Source organism: Cydia amplana, chromosome 11 (genome assembly GCF_948474715.1).
Source record: "Cydia amplana chromosome 11, ilCydAmpl1.1, whole genome shotgun sequence".
Lineage (NCBI taxonomy): Eukaryota > Metazoa > Arthropoda > Insecta > Lepidoptera > Tortricidae > Cydia > Cydia amplana.
In genome coordinates this window covers 7671509-7695455 of record NC_086079.1, presented here as the reverse complement: position 1 = coordinate 7695455, position 23947 = coordinate 7671509, and the positions used below count along the sequence as shown (strand labels likewise).

The window sequence follows — 23947 nt, the reverse complement described above, 5'->3', positions numbered from 1 at the left end:
AATTAAGCCATAATATATTAAGAACATCAAGAAATAACTTCTGGGCAGATACATGAAGCTCTTTGATTACAATATAAGGAAAATTATCTAAACCTGGACTTGTGTTACGTCTGGATCGTAGACTAGTTATGAATTCATGCCATGTAAATGGTTCCATTAAAAACTTTGAATTGCTATTGTTATTATTAATGTTAAAGTAGGTAGGTAGGGTACTAGTATCTTTTAAATTACTATTATCTGATAACTTATCTAAAAATGGAGTGATGAATTCGTCCTTGTATGATCTAATATTGGACTTGACACCTTTAAACATTTTAATCATATTCCAAATCTTGCTCATAGGGGTAGTTCTGTTAAAAGAATGGCATAAATTATTCCAACCAATTTTCTTTTGTTCTGAAATAGTTCTTTTTTTCAATGCGTCTAATTTTTTATAACTTATATAATTTTCTATGGTAGGATCTCTTTTATACAGTTTCAAAGCATTATAGGATGCAATAACACTTTGCTCACAGATCTCGTTCCACCAAGGTGTAGGAGGTCTGCTAGCAAAATGAGTAGATTTGGTAAACTTTGGGATAATTTTATGCATAAGGGCATCAAGGCGATTGCAAAATTCTGTATAAGTGGCAAGTGGGTCATTAACATTTACTGAGAAATCCTCAAATATGCTCTTAGAGAGTTCATTATATTTGCGCCAATCAGTTCTTTTGTACAAAAATTTATCCACAGGAGCATTGAATTGATATTTTTCAGCTGTCAAAGATATTACGGTTATAGTGGGGAAATGGTAGCTACCCATACAATCGTCATGTACAGACCATTCACAAAGAGGTGCCAAGCAATCACTAGTAAGGCTGACGTCAATAGCTGAAGGGTTAATTCTAGGGCGGTTCACTGTAGTAAAACTACCATCATTTAGGATACACAAATCACACTCATCAATAACATCATATAGATCTTTACCACGACCCTTTGTTGATAAGCAACCAAATGCAATATGATGAGCATTAAAATCTCCGCCAATAAAGATAGGTTTAGGGAGGTCTCGGATAGCATTGCGCAGCCTCTTCAATCTAATGTGACCATTAGAGGGAGGACAGTAGACGCATAGAACAGTTAAGTTACCGCGTTCGGTAGATACAGAAACAGCTATAGTTTGTATGTCCTCATAAAAGGTTGTATTTAAAGTATTGTATTTCAAGTATGGTTTAATTAAAATTGCAACACCATTGTGAGGATTTTTAGACAGTCTGTAGTGAAGATTATAACCAGGAATTTTAAAATTGGGATGTTCTTTAAACCAAGTTTCATTGAGTAAACATATATCAATGTTTTTATCTTTCAAAAATTTAATTAATAAAGGCTTTTTACTATTGGCACTTTGAATATTAAACTGCGCAATACGTAACTGAGAATCTCCAGAGGGACTTAAGTCCATTATGAAGACAAATTTTTAATAAGCCTATCTTTTATGGATGCCGTGGTGATCGGCACCGGATCAGGATTGTTGCCCAGCTCGATCAGTGTCTGTACCAGGGCCATTAGTACATTTTTATCACCGAGGATCTGGGCTTTGAGGTCCATAGGCTGAACCTGATTTACAACCTGTGATACAGGTTTGTTATTTACATTTTTATTTACATTATTTACATTTTTATTTACAGGTTTTGGCAATGGCTTGTTTTGGTGTTTTGTCAATGGCAAGGATGGATATTCATTGTCAGTGTGTGTTTTAGTTTGTGCTAGGCTTGCATAAGTAATCTTGTTTTTCTTTTCTAATAGTTTTTTAATCTTAATTGGACATTCTTTTGATATAGCCAGATGAGGACCACTGCAATTAACGCAGGAGATCTCATTTGGATTAGTACATTCTTTGTAAAAGTGTTCACCTGAACATATAGAACATCTTTGCTTGCCATTGCACACTCTAGCAGAGTGGTTAAACTTGAAACATTTGAAACATTGTTGAAGTGGTGGAATATAATCGAATACTCTATAGGAAAATAGATCATATTGCACATTGTCTGGTAATACATTGGATAAGAATGTTATGCTGACTGTTTGCAGTGGAACGCGATCTTGTCCTACTTTCTTTGTGAAGCGTCGTACAGATATAATTTCGTAAACGGAGCTTAGTTTACTGTATAGATCTTTGTTTGAAATGTTAGCTGGAACAAATCTTATAATGCCAATCTTCTCAATTTGCGTTGCGCTTATGTATGCCTTCATTTTGTGTTGTTCTAAAAACGCAGAGTTGTTTAGAAAGTTATTTGCCGTGTTATACTGTTTAAAAGATACTGCAATTTTATTTGCATTTACTCTCTGAATTGCCGTCACACCTTTTATGCCAGTAGTAAATATATGGTTTAAATAAATAGGGCTTTTATTCCCTAGCCTGTCCTTGGAGTCAATGTGTTCCACAAACACTTTAAACTCAGTTGTTAACGAGTTTTCCGGAAATAGTCTTTTATAATTAGGTTTAAAATACGGTAAGTATTGTTCATTAGACCGCTCACCGCCGCCGCCATCGTCCTGGAGACCATCGCCACCGCCTTTGGAGCGCTTGTGAGAGGTGGGCGGGTTATCCCCGCCCCCCCCGTTACCAGTCATTGCTAAAAACTATCTGCAGAAAAGTTATGTACAGAATAAACACTAATATATACAAATTTAACTTATTTACACAATTATTTAAGAATTTTAAAACTTGGAGCGAAAAATTTCAAAGTTCCTTGTTTGAGTTCCCGCCAAAAAAAAAAACACTCGTACTATAATCACGTGACCAGTGTTGTCAGCATAGCAAAAACCATAAAATAGCACTGGCGCGCCCTCAAATCCCACGACTCTTCTCTTTCCGCACAGACTCTAATAATTAAATGAATAAAATAAAAACGTATCTTTTTTTAGTTTATTGTTTAATAATTGTTTGTTTCTCTACCTGTTAAGCCAATTAAGCCATTTTACATTCATTATACAGTGTGGTCAGAGACACGGAAAAACCGCAAAATTGTGCTCAGCCTACTCACATGCTGCATCTCTACTGAACGCAGCTTTTGAACATTCGAATTTCATCGAATCGTGGCTTCGCGCCACGAGTGTGGAGGGGGCTTTAGAGCCATAACACACTACCGCACCGCACCAAGATCGCGATGCGGCACGGTAGTGGTTATGGCTATAACGGTTGCGGTACGAGACGAGATTCACCATTAAATATTAGTCCCGGGCAAAGAGAATATAATCAGATAATCACTACGTATCCCGGGACTGGAAAACGACATAACTAGGATAATAATTACATACCTATTATGAAAATCATCCCATCGGGTTGAAAAGCGGAGTGGAACTTGGGATATAGTAAGTAGGGTCAAGGAGGGAGCAGTGGCTCGGTAGAAAATGGCCGGGTACAGTGGCTCACTCAACATAATTGCAACACGAGAGGCGATATTTGGGCGACTGAGCCACTGTTTCCGTCTTGACCCCTACTTACCTCTACGCATACAAAGTAACGGACAAAAACTAGTATTGTTGTGGTATTGTAATAAATGCGAAAGTAAAACCGGTCTGTCTGCCGGTTACTACCTCTTCACGCTTTAACCGCTGAACTGATTTCGTAAGGGCATATTGGAGTAGGCAGACGAAGTCGCTGCAGAAGCTAGTTTACAATGTAGGAATAGGTATACCTACTTGTAAAACTAGTTCTTCATAGCATTTCGCTCGTGTCAATACCTAAAGTGTAGACCTTACCTACTGTAAGCTACCTGAGTAACCTTCATATGTGTGGGAATGATATTAGAATTGAATAGGAATCGGATACATCTGTAGACAATAATATGCAATGAAACCACAGTACTCATATCTACATCTGTATAACACGCCATACATAGGTAAGCTCTCTGGGTGCGTAGTTCGACTCGGATTACAATAGGTAACGTTTCCTGCTACACCTTGGAAAAATGTTCAGGCCTGTTTATTCCTTACCCACGACGTAACCAGTATAAACAGGATCTTTGTACAAATAGATGGGTACGAAGGTAGAGGTCAAATTATACTAGGAGCCTTCAGTCGAGATAAAAATCATGTTTTGTGAAGATGCAGGTTGCTTGCGCAGATAGGTCAAACCTCTATTACTGTGTACGACTCTTTTATTCATTGTGACTACGCCAAGCGTGTCACGTGTAAAAGGTACAAAAAATGCATCCTCAGGGTAACGGGTCTATGCTCTAATCTGATACAAGTAAACTTCTACCGCACTTATGTATGAGGCCCAATACATTCCACGACTCTTCTCTTTCCGCACAGACTCTACTGTGCATCAGGTACACTCAGCAAAATTGAACCTTGGGTTACCACATAGACATGACATATCCTGGACAAATATTAAGAGATTATTATGATTTCAATTACAGCATTAATGCAGTTCCTTGATGGCCCAGCCTTGGGTTAGATTTCACTGAGCATACAAAATAACAATGTTATTAATAAATCTACATTAAAACTCATAATAACAAGCTCGTTTTGACATTTTATTTATGTAAATTTGCAGATATAATTAATACAAATGGTCATGTAAATTGGGATCTATGATAAATAATAACTATAAGCTGGATCAGAGGACACCATATTAATACATCCTCCCGAATATCTGCACTCCAGCCAATGTTAAATTTAGACGACTCATCAAAATATAAAAAAGGCAGTCTCGGAGGTGTGGCTTTACAAATACTGTCTTATTTCCTAAAGTTTATATTATGAGATTTCTATTGTGATAGTGATAAAACACAAACTTAGACTATTACGTGAACATACTACCTGACAGGCTACAGCAGGGGTTCCCGACCTTTTTAGCATTAGGCTCCCATTGGTGAAAGGCTGTTTCTATATGCTAATGCTAAGGCATCTTACACTCAATTTACTTTTATGCTCTTAGGGGGGCACAACTCACAGGTTGGGAACTCCTGGGCTACAGTATGCATGCATGACTTCACATTACACTCCTCAATTTCTAGGTGGATTTAGGTGCTGAACTATGTCAACTAATAAATTCCTAAGATTTATGTGACAAAACCTATATTGTCTACATGTCATACATCACAATTTTTCCTAAAGCTATCTGTACAGTTTGGGTAATTCATGTTATTACATTCAATAATGCCAATGAGTTTGTTCAGACATGTCTCCACTAATAAGTAGCCTGTATTATATACATAGCCACTCGAGGGGGACTTGTGTCTCAGCATTATCTCAATAGATGGATACAATTTTGTTTTACAAATTAGGGATTGCTATTAAACAAAGAAGTTACAAATTAAATTATTCACAAACAAATCTATAAATAAACTTTTGATATTAAAACACTGAATACTTGTAAGTCAACACTACTGATTTAATGAATGCTCAGGGATTCACTCGAGTAACAGAGAGCGAGCAAAATGAGTGTATACGATGAAGTTATACAACAAAATATCAGAGAAACAAGAAGTATGCACTCTGGCATATTATGATCTGGGCTATGTATACACTTTCTTGGCCCTCCTCTTAGCTGGTTTATCAGTCTGCGACAGCTCTTCTGTGTTTGGTGTAGAGTTAACAGATGACTCTTTCTCTTTCTTTTCCTTCTTTTCTTTCTGCTCTGAATTTGCTATTTTCAGCCAAGGGTGTTGAAGGCACTCATATGCAGTGGCGCGCCGATTAGGATCAAAATCTAACATGGGCTTTAAAAAGTCAGCAAACTCCTCTGCATCAGTGTGACTCCATTCATACTTCTCTGTGAGGACAGACACTAGACCCCATGGCTTCAGACCTGTTATATTCCTCAGCTCTCCTTTCTTATTAAAGAATACTTTAGAATACTTCCCGGAAGCAGCAATACGCTTAGGAATGTCTCCAAGTAACTCAATGATGTGTGCCAGATGGTCTTCATCTCTGCTGTAGCCATCGCCCGAATGAGGCTCAAACAAATAGTCTCCAGTCGCCAGTTCAAAGGCCATACAGGCAGTGCTCCAAATATCTGCAGATGTTCCATACCCTGCACTAAGCAGTACTTCGAGGGAGCGATATTGCCGGGTTTGAATATCTTCTGTGAAATGTCGGTGAACCCAGCAAGCATTTCCAAGATCAGCAATCTTGACTTCCAGATCACATATTTCAAAAGCTGGGTCAGGCTGTTTTTCCAAAGACTTACCCTTAGTGGACTCGGAGTTAAATGAAGGAGGGGTGTCAGTCATGTCTCCTTCCGACATTGGGGTGCCGACATCATCGCCGCAACCAAGTGACTTACTTCTCACCTGCACTGCATCAGCATCAGTATCGAATGCCTCATCGTCTACTTTTTCATAGTCATTGCAGCCGTTCAGGTTAGCTTCATTTAAGTTGGAGTCAGCTTCAGAGCGGGTCGTCTCAATGACACTGGCTTCCTCGGGTGTCTGGGGTGAATCATCATTATCCTGAGACATGGGCGCCGAGTCACTGACTTCAACCTTTTTCTGCTCTTCCATCTCTTCTATTTGTTCCATTTGTTTCTTGAGCAGCATGGACTGACGCTTAGCCTTCTTTTTTAATTTCTTCTTTTTATTCCTACTCATCTTACCTGTCACTACTTGTTCTTGGAATTCCTTTGGTGCAGTGCTTATCAGGGAGTGGGGCAATCTCAAGCCCAAGGAATGTAGCTCGGTAGCTTCAGCTGCTAGCTTGCGAATGTATGTCTCATCCACACACACTAACACATTTTCAGGCTTTATATCTGTATGAATTATCTTGCACTTAGTATGGAGATAATCCAAGCCTTCTAGCACTTGGTGTATAATTGTCTTCACATTATCTCGAGGGATGCCTCTATAATTGGACTTCAGGATAAGCTTCAGTAAGTGGTGTCCTAGGACCTCAAACACCATACACACATGGGTGCCATTGACTCCAGTGATCTTGAAGTCGTTGAGCAGCTGTACGGTCTTGTTCCGCTTAGGATCCGAGGGATCGCTATCGCGAACGGACTTTAATATTTTAATTTCGTCTAGGGCAGTTTCTGTAAAGTGGGGCGCGGATTTCACAACTTTTAACGCTACAAACCGTTTGTCGATAAGATCCCAACAGAGCCATACCGTCGAGAAATGGCCCCAGCCTAATTTCCTTGTAACGTGGTAGCGGTTAAGAAACAAGTCTCCGATTTTGACAGGATGGTATCCACCCTTGCAGTAGTCGGCGCTGTCCTCCTGCTCCTCGTCGTCACTGTCGTACTGCTCGTCGTCGTCCTCCTCGATCGTCTCGTTGGAAGAGCTGTGCGTGGGCTCCAGTCGATTCTGATTCTGGTTGCGGAGCCCGTTTCCTTGTCCTCCACCACCGTGCTCTTCCTCGCGATTTTTCTTTTTTCCTAATTTATGCCGCTTCTTTTTCGCCTGAATGGCGAGTACCCTTCTATTTACATCTGATTTAGAACTCATTTAGTAAATTAAAACACTTTCGATAACGCCCGATAAATATAAAATTTATCTTTTCATCTCAATCTTTTTGTTTGAGTATGGCGGCCGGTCGTAGAACAAAATGCGCTCGAACACGAAACCCCATTCAATGTTGCTATACTTGCTATATGATAAGTTCAACAAGAACTCTTCTACTTCCCTAGGGCGTAACTCATGCGTATCTTCACAAAATGCGTGTCATTTGATTGGTTAATTACAAAAAGCAAACCAATGCTATTGGTGTACACAATTTAAAGTACGTTCGAGGAAGATGGAGGAAATAAAACCATAGTGAAACTTAACTCTTTTCATAGTAAAAATTTTAACCACTTTCCACACTCGTGCGCGGCTTCGCGTGCGATTCACGCACATAGTCTGGAGGGGGCTTTAGATTGTAAATTCAAAATTATAAATTTAAAAGGCACATTAGACACAGAAAATGTGTTAACTTGTGGAAGTTGTGGAGCATAACCTTGGAGGATATAATCAAACGGAGACGCCATGTCTGTAATTTTCTGTACAAAACAGTCTGCCGATTTTTGCGGGGGAGGGGAACGTCAAATGTATGCGTAACGTAAAAATAGCCATGTCAGATAAACGTCAGTCCATACATTGTGTATGACCGTTGGCCGCCTATTTTCGACAGAGGGGAAAGCCTGTTAATGGCTACTCCGTTTAGTTGTATCCTCCAAGAGCATAACATCCATCCGGTCGCCTGACACTTTCAGAGGGCCTATCGCGAACCACGTTCCACGTGTTGCCTCTGCCTGTCACACTTTCGTACAAATTTACAAGTGTGACAGGGAGGCAACACGTCGAACGTGGTTCGCGGTAGAGCCTCAACGGAAAACGTATGGAATTTTCCGTAACTCAATGGGAATAAGTCCAAATTTGGATTTCGTGTTTATTCCGACCAGAATAATTTCAAACCCTTGGAGGATATAATCAAACGGGGACGCCATGTCTGTAATTTTCTGTACAAAACAGTCTGCCGATTTTTGCGGGGGAGGGGCACGTTAAATGTATGCGTAACGTAAAAATAGCCATGTCAGATAAACGTCAGTCCATACATTGTGTATGACCGTTGGCCGCCTATTTTTGACAGAGGGGAAAGCCTGTCAATGGCTACTCCGTTTAGTTGTATCCTCCAAGTTCAAACCTACCAAAGGCGGAGGACTTCAGGGCTATAACCGCGAAAATCGAAGTTCGCAAATTGCGGGCATTTTTCTCTGTCACTCTAATTACGCCTTCATTGGAGTAAAAGAGAAAGATCCCCGCAATTTGCGAAAAACGGTTTTCGCGGTAGCCTCTCAGGATATCAGGCCGCCGCTCTACCAACTGAGCTACCGAGACTTAAGTAACCGTTGATAGATATTGGCGTTGATATGAAGGATATATTTGAAATATTTGTGACGTTTTCAACGAAAAGTAGGGTCAGGTGGGATAAATATAAAACACGGGTAAAAATAAGACTAAGTTTTTAACACTCAAAAACTTATTCTATTTCATTCCTATTCCATTTAAAAAGCAAAGAAGCCTTGTGTGTAGACTTCAGTTTTCACTATAGGTACCCACTCGGCCAGACCGGTCGTTGAGAAGCAGCACTTCAACAAGTACTTACAAAAACAATGCACCAACGTGCCTGTCGCGTAAACGTCTTTCGGGCTCAGCACGGTTCCATTTTTATCGACTATCACTATGCCCGTCACTTTCGCACTTACATACTTGTTAGAACGTGACAGGCATGGTGATAAACGATAAAAATGCGACCGTGCTAATAGGGCAGTTGATAGTGATACGAGTCTGACGATGATGTTAATGATAATTATGATGCTGGGTCATTATTTGTTTTTTGTAAATCGCATGTCGCCGGCGTTTTTCGGTACTAAACGAACTTGGATCTTTACCGTGTCTTATAATTATAAGTAGTAAATAAAAAAATATTCACACATGCCGTTTTCCATTTCACGCTAACTTTAGAGGATCTATGTTTTTAAGGCTCCAAAGGGTCAAAATGTCACTACCAACGCGTGTCGCCTGATCAGATTTCATCAAAAAATGAGCTAAATGGCTAAAAGTCAATTTAAATGTCAATATATAGCTAGTATTTACTAAAGTCTATTTTTTTATTCCGTAGACTGAAATGACAGTTAATTGTATGAACATGAAATGTCATTTCATACTATTAACTGTCATTTCAGTGTACCGAATTAAAAAATAGACTTTAAGTGCCTAAAACTCAATATCACAAATTAAATTGTGTCGTCCAGAACTAAATGGCAACATCGAACATTAGCGGCCCTCGCGGTACCGTCATTCCGTGGATGTTACTTGCACATCATATAAGTAGCTGTCCAATAGAAAGCAGTGTTCCTGCTGCTGCCCTCGCGCGCCTTTCGTCGCCTAGTAATCGACAGTGGGAACACATTTCAACATTTGTGTCCGCATATATTTTATTTTCAAATAATAAGTCGATTACCATGATATCGTTCAAAAAATGTGTGAGGTTCTGTGGGTCTTATTTCTCGGTAAGAGGAAATCATTTAAATACGAATCCTATTTGATACGATGACTTCTTCGAATTGTTATGACGTAATTGGAAGAATGTTCTGGAACATTAACTATGTTCAGAGTTATGAGACAAAATGTTAGTTTTTATCATTACCATGGTAGTCATTACCATGGAATACCGTGGATATTTCGACCACGGTAATGACTATTCCTCCACGGTAAGGACATGGAACGCTTTTTTATTGTTTATGTTCTCTTTTAACAGGATCTGCCGAAGGAGAGCTATTGTTATTATTGTATATTTTAATCATATACTATAATATTTCACTTAAAGTGAGTAAAAAATATTATTATTTATAAGGTAAAAATGATAATTTGTCATTACCATGTATTAACGCCATACTAATCACATAAAATGTCATCACCATACTTCGGAGATAAGTTTCACATAAAGGAACCAAAACGTTTTTCAAAATCCTTGCATCCTAAACATTTGATTATGGGCAAACAAATACCTAAATTAAAGATTTTTCAATTTTTTACCGTGGACATGCCAATTTACAGCAAATCAAATAATTACCCTGCTGATGATGCTCGCGGAAAACACAAACAGGAATATGTTATACAAAATTAGGCATATATTATGTTTATAAAACAAAGATACTTAAAATTACTTTTTAGTTTTACTGATTACAGGCTGGTTTGATGCTACAGATTTTTTTTTATTTTTGTCCGGTTTCGGTGGTACCAAAGGATTTTCTTTTAAATATATGTAATTCACAGGTATCAAAATTAGACCACCTAACGTAATAAATAGCCCAGCCACACAGAATGCAACAGTGAATCCAAAACGTTCTGTCAAAGCACCTGCTAATGGTGTGCTGATTAAGCTTCCTATTCCTTGAAATAGCAATATCATGCCTGTGGCATTTGTTAGCTTCTCTAGTCCGTAAAGCTTAACAAGCATCAAAGCCCTGAGACTAACCACACAAGCTACACTAAACCCGTATAAACCACAATATGCATACTGAAAAATCGTGTTGAATGAAAAATTTGATATTATGGTACTCACGCCAGCAACACACAACGCGGTAGCCGTTAGTTTTATTGGGCAAATTTTAGTAGCTATAAAACCAAAACTGAGCCTGCCCAGACCATTACATCCCCCCAGTGCACTGACAAATAAGCTACAATGCTTTGGATCAATACCAGCGTGTAAGTTTCTGACTTGTATATATGAATAAGGTACTAAAAAACCTAAATAAATAAGGAATCCACTAGCACAAAATAATTTAAAGGTTGTTAATTTTAGTAATTTGGGGTCCATCATTGTTGCAAGAACTCTCCGTACCGCCGTAGTGAATACGCCGCGACGCTCTTGTAAATCCTGTGCAGTAGCCGCACGGGACACTGCTAGCTGATACTCGAGCCCAGTTTCTTCTTCAGGCACAACTGCGGCCCTACTTTTTTGGTATTCAGGCAAATGTTCAATTTTTCCGTCATAAAATGCGTCATCCCGGTACATAGGCCGTGATTCGGGCACATGTTGCTCCCAATTACAGAGCCGGCCCCAACAACTCACTTTTTTGGGTTCTTCTTCTTCTTGGACAGCAATTTGCAGTTTCTGTTGTTTAGCATCCCCCGCCATGCTAGTTTTAGACATGATAGATTTGACTTGTTGTAAATGACGTTTACTGATACCACCTTTTGGTGTAATTGCAGTAATAGTTAGTTTGGAGACATGTGGAGCTCCAGCAGAAGGCCCAGGCTGACTTGATAGAGCTTGAGGTTCGTCATTGTCTTTCACCACAGCAGCACCTGTGGGAAAATTGTCGTTCTTCACTGCAGCGAATAGACGTTCTGCTGCTGTTGGTTTAGTGCCGTCAGATTTAGGCCCTTGAGATGCTGCAGCTGCTGCCACGTTTGGCAAATACGTAACTGTACGAGTTGGCTGGTCTGTAACTTCAGTTTTTACTACATGTAACTCGAGTAAAGGTCGGTAAGTCATTCCAAGAAAATAAATAATTCCAAACATCCCCGAATGAAGTAAAGTCAATGAACGCCAACCTGCTACATTAACTAAATTTACGTTAATTGGATACCAAACCATAACCCCAACACTGGAGCCAAATGTAGATATCGCTATTGCTAAAGACCGTTTTTTTTCGAAATAAAAGCCCACGACAAGACCTGTAGCCATATTGATTAGAGCAAGCCCCAAGCCAAAAAATACGCCATAGAATAGAATAAGAGGTCCATAAGTGGCTAAAAAATAAGAAGTGAATAATGAAAGAGAACATATTATTGAACCTGTCATAGCACAGGCTCTAAACCCAAATCGATTTATTAAAGCAGACACTAAAGGTCCTGCTATTAAATATAAAGCCAGAGCAATCGAGTTGATTAACGATGTTATCGTTTCAGAAATACCGAGATCGAAGGTTATATCTGGACGCATACTGCCAAACGTCATTGATATGCCATCCATTAAAAATGTTGAACAGAATGCAGCTGTAACGACCACCCAGCCCCAACCCCCTTCTTCGGGTACATGAACTTGTGCCTGGATCTCAGTTTCTTCTGTCCCCTCAACACTGCCGCGTCTACTTACTCTGCTTGCAACAACAGTAACACTCTTACGGTTATCGTATGGTTTGGGTGAAATCGGTTTTTGGGGCATTTTGCAGGATTATATTTGATGTCATAAAATAAATAAGTAACTTGCTTTACAATTAGTTATTCCGTGTAATTTGGTCATAAACAATGTTTAAATAATGCATTAATTATTTAGTAAATATAAGATACACCTACGTCGGCTACATCACAGCAGACATTACCTATTGTCAAAACGACATAGCATAGAGCAATGGCATGGAGTATGGAGTAACTTATATCGACATAGGTGGTCAACCACATGCACATAGTGTTTTATATTATACTCTTTGTCAACCGCTTATTCAAACTTTTATTCATAGAGTCCGCCAAGTTATTTTTCATCACACTTGCTCTTTAAGCGTGCTATTTCACATGTATTTCACGCATGTGCAGCGGTAGCTAAATTCCCTTTTACTCCCACGGGAATTATAGCTTTTTTAACAAGCTTTTATTAGGTCGACCTGTATGTAACTATGTAATGGAATCTAAGGCAACTAATTTAACCATTTTCCAAGGATCGTAGCGTCATGAAAATTAGCAGCTGTATGTAGTTCTGATGACAATACAATAATATGGTACTGTCGAACTGATCTGATGATGGAGACAGGAGGTGGCCATAGGAACTCTCGACCTGTATGTAACTAAAATGTAATGGAATCTAAGGTAACTAATTTAACCATCTTCCAAGGATCGTAGCGTCATGAAAATTGGCAGCTGTATGTAATTCTGATGACAATACAATAATATGGTACTGTCGAACTGATCTGATGATGGAGACAGGAAGTGGCCATAGGAACTCTGTGATGAAACAACGCAACCTAATTGTGTTAGGGGTTTTTAGAATTGTCTCGATGAGTATTAGATGTCTTGTCTGTCGTAAGAAAAGTACAGTCAGCGATAAAAGCTTGTACCAAGAAATTTTTGCCAAAAACTTATTAAAATTATGTCACTAACAAAATGTTTGCAAAATTTCATTTACTTACCCCCCTCGTTGCACAAGCACAAATAAAGGTGAAAGGATAAATGTGACAACCCCGTGGTGGTACTAGAGTGGTATTCCATCTGCCCAATATCTTGGTCAAATGTGTATTTGCGTCTCACTGGAATACCACACCTTAATCAAAAAAATCAAATATAGATGGTCAAGCAGATCTTGTCAGTAGAAAAAGGCGGCAAATTTGAAAAATGTTGGCGCGAAGAGATATTGTTCCATAGAAAATTTGAATTTCGCGTCTTTTTTTACTGACAAGATCTGCTTGACCAGCTATATGTAACATAATTTACATTATGCATATATTTATTTAATAATTATTTAAGACACTTAAAATTACTTTTTGCTATTTACTGGCTGATTGGACCCTTCAGATGGAGATGGGGAGACCAAAAGTTTTTCTTTCAAAAATATTACATACATTCGTGCCAACACTAGACCACCTAAAAATAGGGACGCCCCGGATACAATAAAAGCAACCGTGTATCCAAAGTGCTCGCTCAAAATACCTGCTAATGGTGTGCTGATTAAACTCCCTATTCCTTGAAATAATAATAACATTCCTGTTGCATTTGTTAACTTCTCTAGTCCATAAAGCTTGACAAGCATCAAAGCCCTACAGCTAATCACACAAGCTACACTGAAGCCGAATAAACTGCAATAGATATACTGAAAATACATATTGAATGAAACATGCGACAGCATGGTAATCGCACCGCCAGTACACAATCCAGCTACAGATAATTTTATAGGACAAAATTTTATAGCTAATAAACCAAAACCCAATCTGCCTAGACCATTAAATCCTCCTATTGCACTTACAAATAAGCTACAATGCCTTGGGTCAACACCAGCCTGTAAGTTTCTGACTTGTATATATGCGACAGGTACTAAGAAACCTAAGTAAACTAGGAAACCCGCAGCACAAAAGTATCTAAAGGTACTTAATTTTAATAATTTGGGGTCCATCATTGTAGCAAGAACTCTCCGAACTGCTGTAGTGAATACGCCGCGACGCTCTTGTAAATCGTGTGCAGCGGCCGTACGGGACACTGTTAGCTGGTACTCAAGGCCAGTTCCTTCTTCAGCAACAACTGCGCCCTTTCTTCTTTGGTATTCAGGCAAACGTTCCACTTTTCCGTCATAAAATGCGTCATCCCGGTACATCGGTCGTGACTCGGGCACATGTCGCTCCCAATTACAGAGTCGTCCCCAACAACTCACCTTTTTGGGTTCTTTTTCTGGGACATTAACTTGCACTTTCTGTTTGGTGACGTCCATCATGCTATTAGTTTTAGATATTATAGATTTTACTTGTTGTAATTGACGGTTACTGATACCACTTTTTGGCGTCATTACAGTGAGCGTCAGTTTAGAGGCATGTGGAGATTCAGCTGAAGGCCCTGGCTGACTTGATAGAATTTGAGGTTCTTCATCATTTTCCACCACATCAGCTGCTGTGGGAAACTGATCGTTCTTCACTGCAGCGAATAGACGTTCTGATCCCGATGGTTTAGCGGTGTCAGGTTGATCTGCTTGAGATGAAGCAGCTGCAACATTCGGCAAATACGTAACTGTACGAGTTGGCTCTTCTGTAACTTCGGTTTTAACTACATGTAACGAGAGTAAAGGACGAAAAGTCATAGCAAGAAAATAAATTATCCCAAACATTCCCGAATGGAATAAGGTCACTGAGCGCCAACCGGATAATTTCACTAAATTTGAGTTTATTGGATACCAAAGCATGACCCCAACACTAGTACCAAGTGTAGCTATTCCTATTGCTATAGAACGTCTTTTTTCGAAATAAAAGCCCACTACAAGTCCTGTAGACATATTAATTAGAGCAAATCCGATACCACATAAAAATCCATAAAACAGAATAAGCCCACCGACGTTGGCTAAAAAATAAGAGAAAAATAAAGAGAGAGAACATGTTACCGAGCCTGCCATGCAACAAGCTCTAAATCCAAATCGATTTACTAAAGCAGAAACTAAGGGCCCTGCTATTAAATATAAAGCCAGAGCAATCGAGTTGATTAAAGCTGTCATTGTTTCAGAAACATTGAGGTCTAAGGTCATATCTGGACGTATACTTCCAAATGTTAATGCTATGCCATCCATAATAAATGTTACACAAAATGCGGCTGCAACGACCACCCAGCCCCAGCACCCTTCTTCGGGTACATGAACTTGTGCTTGGATCTCAGTTTCTTCTGTAACTTTTGCTGCTCCAAAACTGACACGTCTATTTTTTCTACTTTTAATGACCGTAACACTCTCTCGCTTATCGTTGTCGTATGTCGTTGATGAAATTTGTTTCGGAGGCATTTTGCAAGTTGCTAAATATTATTTAATATAGAACAAATATAACTTGCTTTGATTGAGTTTCTTTGTGTTCTTTGAACACAAACGACGTGAATTATTATCAAATTATTTTTTTTGTAAATATGAGATATACGTCACCTACGTCATACAAACCATTAACAAGAGCGTCAAACCCCTTCTTAAATGAAAACTTTTTGGGTTTCAATAACCAAACTTATTAAAAATGAGACACAAACTTATTAAAATACTATTATAAAACGCATGGTCTAATAAAACATGGTCTTCTCTTCCCAGAGTGTCACTTGCCTACGTCATAATAACATTGCCACTTTATTTCAACATAACATGTTACATGGGTACATTATATCTATGGTTTATAAGTTAAAATATTTCTATAATTTTATAATTTTCAATTATATGTATTTTATCTTAAATTTTACAATAACACGTCATTTTTAATTATTCGTTAGCAATATCTTCCGATTCACGAAATAAATTTCAGACGTTCGGGTAATTCTGTTTACACTACTGGCAACACAGGATAGCGCTGTCACATTTGACAATCCGCCATTTTGTCCCTGACCGTCATCCTTGTCGAACGCGTGTTAATTGTTATTTCCTTCTCGCTCAGTGTCAGCAGTCGCAGTGTTTTCCAAACTTTTCACGTCGTAAGCTTGGTAATTAATGTTTTGTTACGAAAATGGTTGGCTGTTATATTCGGAACTATAAGAGTAGGAGTGAAAAGGGCAGTATAGATTTGTTTTATTTTACTGTTTCTACATGAATAACTTAAAATTAATGCCGTTAAAATAATTTTCACCGTTGGTTAAAATTCTCCCACATTTTAAAGTTTGAGAACCTGTAAACAGCATGATGACGTAGGCAAGTGACAGTTAGGTCATTCGCGAATCTCGGAAGAGAGTACCAGGCGGAGTATATTATTATACCATGATAAAACCTTGGAGGATACAACTAAACGGAGTAGCCATTAACAGGCTTTCCCCTCTGTCGAAAATAGGCGGCCAACGGTCATACACAATGTATGGACTGACGTTTATCTGACATGGCTATTTTTACGTTACGCATACATTTGACGTTCCCCTCCCCCGCAAAAATCGGCAGACTGTTTTGTACAGAAAATTACAGACATGGCGTCTCCGTTTGATTATATCCTCCAAGGATAAAACGGATCACTCACGTCTTCGATCAACACGGGCTTCCGACACGTCGGAAGGGATAGGCCCAAGCGATATCTTAACATACAAATCATTCTACCATTTTTCGCGGGGGGAACGTGCACAGTGCACACAGTCACACTTCTCACACACTTATGTACAAAATCCAATCTGGGGCCCATTTCTCGAACGATTTTAGTCTAATATTATTAGTGTGTTGTCATGACAACCCATATGATTTGACAGTTCGTGGACCATAGAAGGTAGCATCCTATAGAAGTGGTCTACGCGTGCCTCCGTGAGGGACAAAACATATAAATTCGACCAATCATAGCGTCGCATTGTGCCGCTATGATTGGTCGAATTTATTTGTTATGGTGGGCAACAAATAAATTCGACCAATCACGGTGGTCAATTTACGGTGGGGAATAAAACAAGATGTGAGACTGTGACAAGGACAAACAATAATAGCGCTTTCGCTGCTACTCCTACTGAAAGATACATAAGACTATCCCGTTCTGTCATTTATCCCCACTACTCATGCCCAATCCAGTTATACTAGATTCATGTCGTGGACTAATAATATTAGTCTAATACCGTTCGAGAAATGGGCCCCTGTAATGACGACACAAATAATTAGAAAATGACACCCTACACAGACAAATCTTGCACACCTCGATCTATTTTTGTGTACGGACGAGTCACAAGTGTCACAACACGCACACTAACACATTTTCGTCAAGAGATGAGAAGTCGGATTTGTCGCTCGACCGATCCGCAATTTGTACTGAGAAGTCGGATTTGTCGCTCGACCGATCCGCAATTTGTACTGGGCGAGAAAAATCGATAAATCCAACAATTACATGAAACTAAAATATGTATAATAATTGTGTTTAAATGTAATTAAACGTACCTATGATATGTAAAAAAATTATTACATGTGAAATGTAACACCACCTTTTTGTAAATTTGATGTATTCGACCTGTTTTTACAACAAAAAACCGAGCAAATAGGCATTTTTGTGTAGCACAGTGTTCACTCGCGCGACTGGATTCGGTCTAGTTTAAAATCCAAGTGTAACTAGTTTTATTACCCGCGCTAGATCAATTGATCTTGTACCTCGGCAGAGGGGAAATAGTGCGAATACCGCCTCCTTTCCGTGTTGTTTTAAGACTCACGTATTTTAAGTCGAAAATTGCTCGACATGTTTCACTCTAAGTTTCACTACTTTCACTCCATATACCTATAGGCATAGGTAAGTATATAGAGTTAGACCAAGAAAAGTCTGCAGCGATTTTGATAGCCTACGCAGTGCAAGTGTTATTTACACGTCATACAACTCATAAATTCATTATACTTACACACTTTCACTGCGGGGGCTATCAAAATCGCTGCAGACTTTTCTCGGTCTGACTCTAGGAGCATTCATCGTGGGCACGCGTTGCGGACCGACGCAGACGCAGTTTTTGGGTTTAATTTTAAATTTTCATATTTTTTCTAATTTGACGCCTTTTTCTACAGACAAAGCTATACTTACATCCCGATAAAATAAGGGTTTATGGTTTATTACATAATACAGTGAAAAATATACACTTTTGTTTGTCACTCAGTGGAAACTTACCTCACGAAATAGGTAATACACAGACAAGACATCCTCTAGACTGAGCATAGTAACGCTACCCCCTGCCACAAATATACGGTAGAGTCTGTGCGGAAAGAGAAGAGTCGTGGAATGTATGGGGCCCAATACAATCCACGACTCTTCTCTTTCCGCACTGACTATAGTTTTACTCCATCTTCGAGTCGAGCGTCAGAATCCCGTGCCGTGATTGGTCCGTGTCTTTGAACGAACCAATCACGGCACGGGATTCGCTCACCTTGTCTTCCGCACACCAGTATTTTTGGCAGCATCGGTTTCATGAAATAATTGCTCTAAACTCCGTCTAGAGGATTCCTAGTCTATAAGTTAATAGGTCGTATTGACTGACGACCAACTGACGGTTGATGAAAAACATGAATAAACGAACTTCTGCCCACGACTCTTCTACGTAGAATAATATTAGTGATTGAAAAATCTACCCTGTGTCCTTCCTCGGCCGTCCAATTATCTCCATATCAAATTCCATCTAAAGGTAGAGTAAGTAGACGTCCAAAGGGCCGTATCGCACGCAACGGACGCATCGCAGGGACGGATCGGCATGGCGGATCATTGGACGGACTTGTGTGACTTTCTATACAAAGAAGATTTAAAGATTTATTTGCGATCCCGCCCTATGGGCTATGGGCGTCTACCTTAAATTGGTCCAACGGTTTAAAACCCCCCATTCACACTCCTACATGTAGTCCGGCTCTCAGGACTACGGAGTAGGATATAGCTCACACACCCTCCTACATTGGTACGCCTTGCAGGACTATGAAGCAAGAAATAGCTCACACACGGTACTGTTTTGCCGTCCATCATCAGTACTGCTTCGTTTCTCACAAGTGTCGGTCTACTTACTCTTGAAAATGTTACGTATAATAAAAAAAAATAGCTCTTCTGCTATGTATTTTCTTGTTATTGAATAAAAATAAAAAAGAGTGTGGAACAGGAAACTGCTAAAAATTCGCCAGAGAGCGTCATATTTCTTAAGTATTGGTAATAATTGTTGCAAATGTTGCAATGCCTATTTCTCCATTGTTTGTTGGAGTGATTGGGTGATTTTTGGTCCGACAAACAGCGATTTTCTTTATAAATTTCAAAAAAATGGCGCGCACTGTTGTCATACGTCAAACACGGCAGTTCGCAACGTAGGACGACAACCCACACACAATCCTGCGCGGCGGACTACATCGGTGGGCGGGGCTTGCAGGATTTGTAGGACCCAAGAGGCATCCTACTTGGGTGTTGTAGGACGGCACGTAGTCCGCGAGTTCCGCGACCCCCATACACAATCCTACATAATGAGGCGGACTACGAGGCGGACTACAAGGTAGGAGTGTGAATGGGGGGCTTAATCGCGAAGAGGTAACAGACAGACAGAGTTACTTTCGCATATAATATTAGTAGGAATTGAGGTATCACAATCGACGTAAGAAATCTGCTAATGACATTCTTAGATTAATTAGATTTAGGATCGCGATAATAATGAAAGCTAAGCCTAATAAATATGTACATATCTACTTTAAGTGGATAAAGTAATTAACTAATGATAGTTTCCAGCGTATATAAAAGGATTTAGTTTCATATTTATTTCATTAGTTCAAAGGAAAGTTCGGACGGATGGACAAGCTTGTCAGTTTTGTCTTATTATTGGATAGAAAAACTGGCATTTAAATTCAATGAATTAAAATTAATAAAATACATCGTTCATTGTCTATGGTAAAGCTTGACGGTTTGAGTTGAGTTGTCATTTTGAAGTTGACTGTTCGTTACGGATTTGGAGGGAAAAAGTGCTCTCAGTTATAATTATTTTATTTTATATTATCTCAATATTAATGTCTGGTATCTGATAAGTGTTATTCATATATTATAATGTCTCAAACTACGCTTACCGCGTTCTACAACAGCAGAAAAAGGCCTGCAGCGGAAGACATCGCATCATCAAAACGCAAGATACCACATATAGAACGCGTTCTGGAAAGTGAATTAAAATCTAAAGCAAAGAACATCTTACGAAAAAAATGTGAAACTACTGTCGAAGATGGAATAAGCCCTTCGGAAAGTATCGCTCAGACCCAGAAACATGACTCTCTAGCTACCAAGCTTTCCTCTCCAGTTCTTGAGTTGGGACAGACAAGCGCCGGTGATGCCTTTGCCAGTAAAGTTAATGCATCTAATATTACTAAAACCACTCAACCCTCCAAATCAGAAATAGTGAGTTCGGCTCGTAAGGAGCTTAGTTTAGGGGATATCAGAAAGAAATTGGCGAGCAGTTCCAGGTTGGCAGAATTGAGAGCATCTGCTGAAAGGTTGAGCAAGGGCATTCAGCAGCTAAAGGATGGCAGCGAAAAGCAAGGCAAACTCAGAGAATTCAAATCCATTGATGTGGAAGTACCATCAAGGTAATTATCATTCTATTGTCTTTGTTATAAGAAATCTAGGCATTTCTGCAGTTTGCACAGTTTTAAAACAATTTTTATAGCATGAAATATTGTATAATTACTTTAGGTATATACTTTAACTACTTTTGATTAACTGGAAAAGGTCATAGGTATACATAAGTTTGCCTTTGTACTTTAAATTATATATCTGCTGTAACCTATTCTTGTTTTGTACAATAAAGCATTTGTTACTTACATATAATGTACAGTATGTTATTGTTATGTATACTATAACTTTTTTTCTTTTTAGTCCAAGCAAAAGAGCAAGCAAGATTCAAAATGAGCTGATGTCTCCCAAGAAAGAAGTGCTATCTGGTGCTGTACAACAAAGGCCTTTGATATCTCCTCGGAAGGTTGTAGTCAGTCCTGTGAAAAGCCCTAGCAAGGTAGTTATTATTTATATACAATTTAGTTTTAATAATTCTTATTAGTCTTTACTAGTTGCTTTAACATTGTCTTATTAATTTCTCATGATTTGTAGGTTAGGTTTTACACAGTTTAGTAATTGTTTATTACTGTTGATCAAATACATTGGTATCCATTCTAGCATGATGGATGTAATGAATGAAACTTAAATATTGATATGCAATACAAATTGATCTTGGAATGCTTATCCCAAAATAAGTGATTACATACTTATATCCAAATGCTTTAGATTTTTTTTTCATATAATGTTTAACTTATTATTTTATACTCACTACTCACATTTAGGTGAAGGAAAACATAGTGAGGAAGCCACACTAATAAGGCTTATTTTTCCCTATGGGTTGTTGGGTCCAATTCTTAGGATAAGGCCATGACAGTGGCAAACAAGTGGGTGGTCCACCAGATGTTAAGCAGCCACTGTTTTGAAAGAGCTTGTTGCTAGGCCTACTTGAATGAAGCATATTTTTCATTGATTGATCCAGGGTACCTGGCAACAAGCACTAAGATCTTGTAATATATTAGCAATAAATAGTAATTTACAAATGTTTCAGGTTCCAGCATACATCAGACATGCTGCTCTTGCCAGCAGCTCCTCCAACCTGCCACTCCCGCACCACTACCGGTTCCTCGCAGAGCTGTTCCGAGGTATGGAGACTGTTGTGTCCCTCCTTTATAACAGAAATGAAAAAATTACTTTTGCTAAATTGAGGCCGTCTGTACAAGACATGCTCAAACGCAACTTTACCGAGAAACACCTCGCTCAAATTAAGCACTTAGTACCTGACTTCTATAACTTTGAGGTGCAAAAGATTAAGAATTTCACCACCTCATCCCAGAAAGAGGCTTTTGAATTGATCATATCCCCTAACTTTCCCAATGATATTAAGGTAATGAACCCAAGTGTCCTTCTAGAAAGACGTAGATACTTCTTTGATACCTTGCTCCAAGTAGTGAAGAGACATCATGCTCAGTACTTATTGAACCTCGATCCCCCAATGGTGATCCCCGACAACAAGCTCACTCGCTGGCATCCTGAATTTGAAATTGAGAAGGTACCAGAAATTGAAAGTGCCAAGCTTCCTGAAATGCCTAATGCTGAAAAGTTCTCAACTGCTCAGGATGTCCTGTCTAAGGCAAGAGAATTATTCAAATGTAACACAAAAATGGAGAGAGCTTTAGAAAAACTGGCTCAAGCTAAAGCCAGAGGTCTTACTGACCAAGAAAAGGCTGCCACTGGCATCAAGGACCAACCGACACAGAATGCGAGTACTCAAGCCAGCCAGCCGTCAACAAGCGGAGTCACCATACTGAATCCTGCATTAAGGAATCTACCTGCATCATTGCTTGAAAAAGTTAAAGCTAAGCAAGCGGCTAAAGCACTGGAAGCCATGACCAGGTCGTCAGAGCATGAGCAGAAATACCTCATCTACTGTCGCTTGCCGGACTTAGCTAGAACCTTGAGAAACATATTTGTCACCGAGAGAAAGAATGTGTTAGCCCTTAACATAATACTCTCTAAATTGGACAGCAGTTTCAAAAGCAAGGTGTCCAACAATGATTTGCAAAGAGATATTAAAGTACTCACTGAGCAGGTTCCAGATTGGATTAAGTTACATGATATCAGAAACACAACTTATTTAAAGCTGGACAGAAATGTTGAGCTTAAGAGCATCACCTCCAAACTGGAAGCATTGGCAGATAAGTATAAAAGTGATTAGTTATAAATATTTATTTGACATAGGAATAGATCCTTGAGACTGTTAAGTGTAAGTGAATGTATTGTTAGATATGACATCCTACTTTATTAATAAGATAACTCTATTCAACTTTTAGCAAAATTTATAGTATTCAATAGTTTGCATTCTTAAAAACTAGATTAATATACGTTTTATCTCCTATCGTACATCATATCTCAGTATCTCATAATTAAATTTGACATTTTGGTTTCACACAAATAGAAATACTTACATGACATCATAAATTTAGATTGTGACGCAGTTTTGACATAGTAAATTAATGGACATACCTTTATTTTTATTATTGTTCTGTTAGTTTAATAATGATTACCTATTTCAAACAACTACTTATCATGAATCATGAACTATAAATTGAGGTGTCACATAAATACATTGTCACCTAAAAATAGTAAATAACAGCAAAAAAACATTCTTGATGCTATAATTATTTGACATAGCTTCATAATTGGACATATTATCTGTATTTTTGTTTATTTTATCATGGATGTATTACTTTCGATCCTGAAAGAAGTTGCAATGTAGTTTTCACATCATAGCCCTAAGTTTTTTAGTGATTAGTTACTTTT

At 38.8% G+C, this 23947-nt stretch overlaps 5 protein-coding genes across 5 annotated transcripts in view; 2 read left to right on the top strand and 3 right to left on the bottom strand.

Annotated features, from left to right (window-relative positions):
* LOC134651934 (breast cancer anti-estrogen resistance protein 1) overlaps positions 1-23947 on the top strand; it is a 199253-nt gene that overhangs the window by 6784 nt on the left and 168522 nt on the right. The gene's annotated exons all lie outside the window — the stretch shown is intronic.
* On the bottom strand, positions 4503-7562 carry LOC134652416 (SRSF protein kinase 2). Its single transcript, XM_063507598.1, has one exon. The coding sequence runs from the start codon at positions 7434-7436 to the stop codon at positions 5508-5510; it is 1929 nt and encodes a 642-aa protein (XP_063363668.1). The 5' UTR covers positions 7437-7562; the 3' UTR covers positions 4503-5507.
* LOC134652320 (monocarboxylate transporter 10-like) lies at positions 10636-12647 on the bottom strand. The gene has a single exon (XM_063507491.1). The coding sequence runs from the start codon at positions 12643-12645 to the stop codon at positions 10636-10638; it is 2010 nt and encodes a 669-aa protein (XP_063363561.1). The 5' UTR covers positions 12646-12647.
* LOC134652319 (uncharacterized) lies at positions 13948-15942 on the bottom strand. The gene has a single exon (XM_063507490.1). The coding sequence runs from the start codon at positions 15940-15942 to the stop codon at positions 13948-13950; it is 1995 nt and encodes a 664-aa protein (XP_063363560.1).
* Positions 20507-23607, top strand: LOC134651933 (DNA replication factor Cdt1). The gene is made up of 3 exons (XM_063507052.1): positions 20507-21159; positions 21449-21584; positions 22176-23607. The coding sequence occupies exons 1-3, from the start codon at positions 20630-20632 to the stop codon at positions 23340-23342; spliced, it is 1833 nt and encodes a 610-aa protein (XP_063363122.1). The 5' UTR covers positions 20507-20629; the 3' UTR covers positions 23343-23607.

Excerpts from the sequence above, each read along its gene's own strand:
- LOC134651933 (XM_063507052.1), top strand. The coding sequence starts at position 20,630 with ATGTCTCAAACTACGCTTACCGCGTTCTACAACAGCAGAAAAAGGCCT. Across the intron at positions 21,160-21,448 it reads GATGTGGAAGTACCATCAAG|TCCAAGCAAAAGAGCAAGCA; the intron begins GTAATTATCATT and ends TTTTCTTTTTAG. Across the intron at positions 21,585-22,175 it reads CTGTGAAAAGCCCTAGCAAG|GTTCCAGCATACATCAGACA; the intron begins GTAGTTATTATT and ends CAAATGTTTCAG.
- LOC134652320 (XM_063507491.1), bottom strand. The coding sequence starts at position 12,645 with ATGCCCCAAAAACCGATTTCACCCAAACCATACGATAACCGTAAGAGT.
- LOC134652319 (XM_063507490.1), bottom strand. The coding sequence starts at position 15,942 with ATGCCTCCGAAACAAATTTCATCAACGACATACGACAACGATAAGCGA.
- LOC134652416 (XM_063507598.1), bottom strand. The coding sequence starts at position 7,436 with ATGAGTTCTAAATCAGATGTAAATAGAAGGGTACTCGCCATTCAGGCG.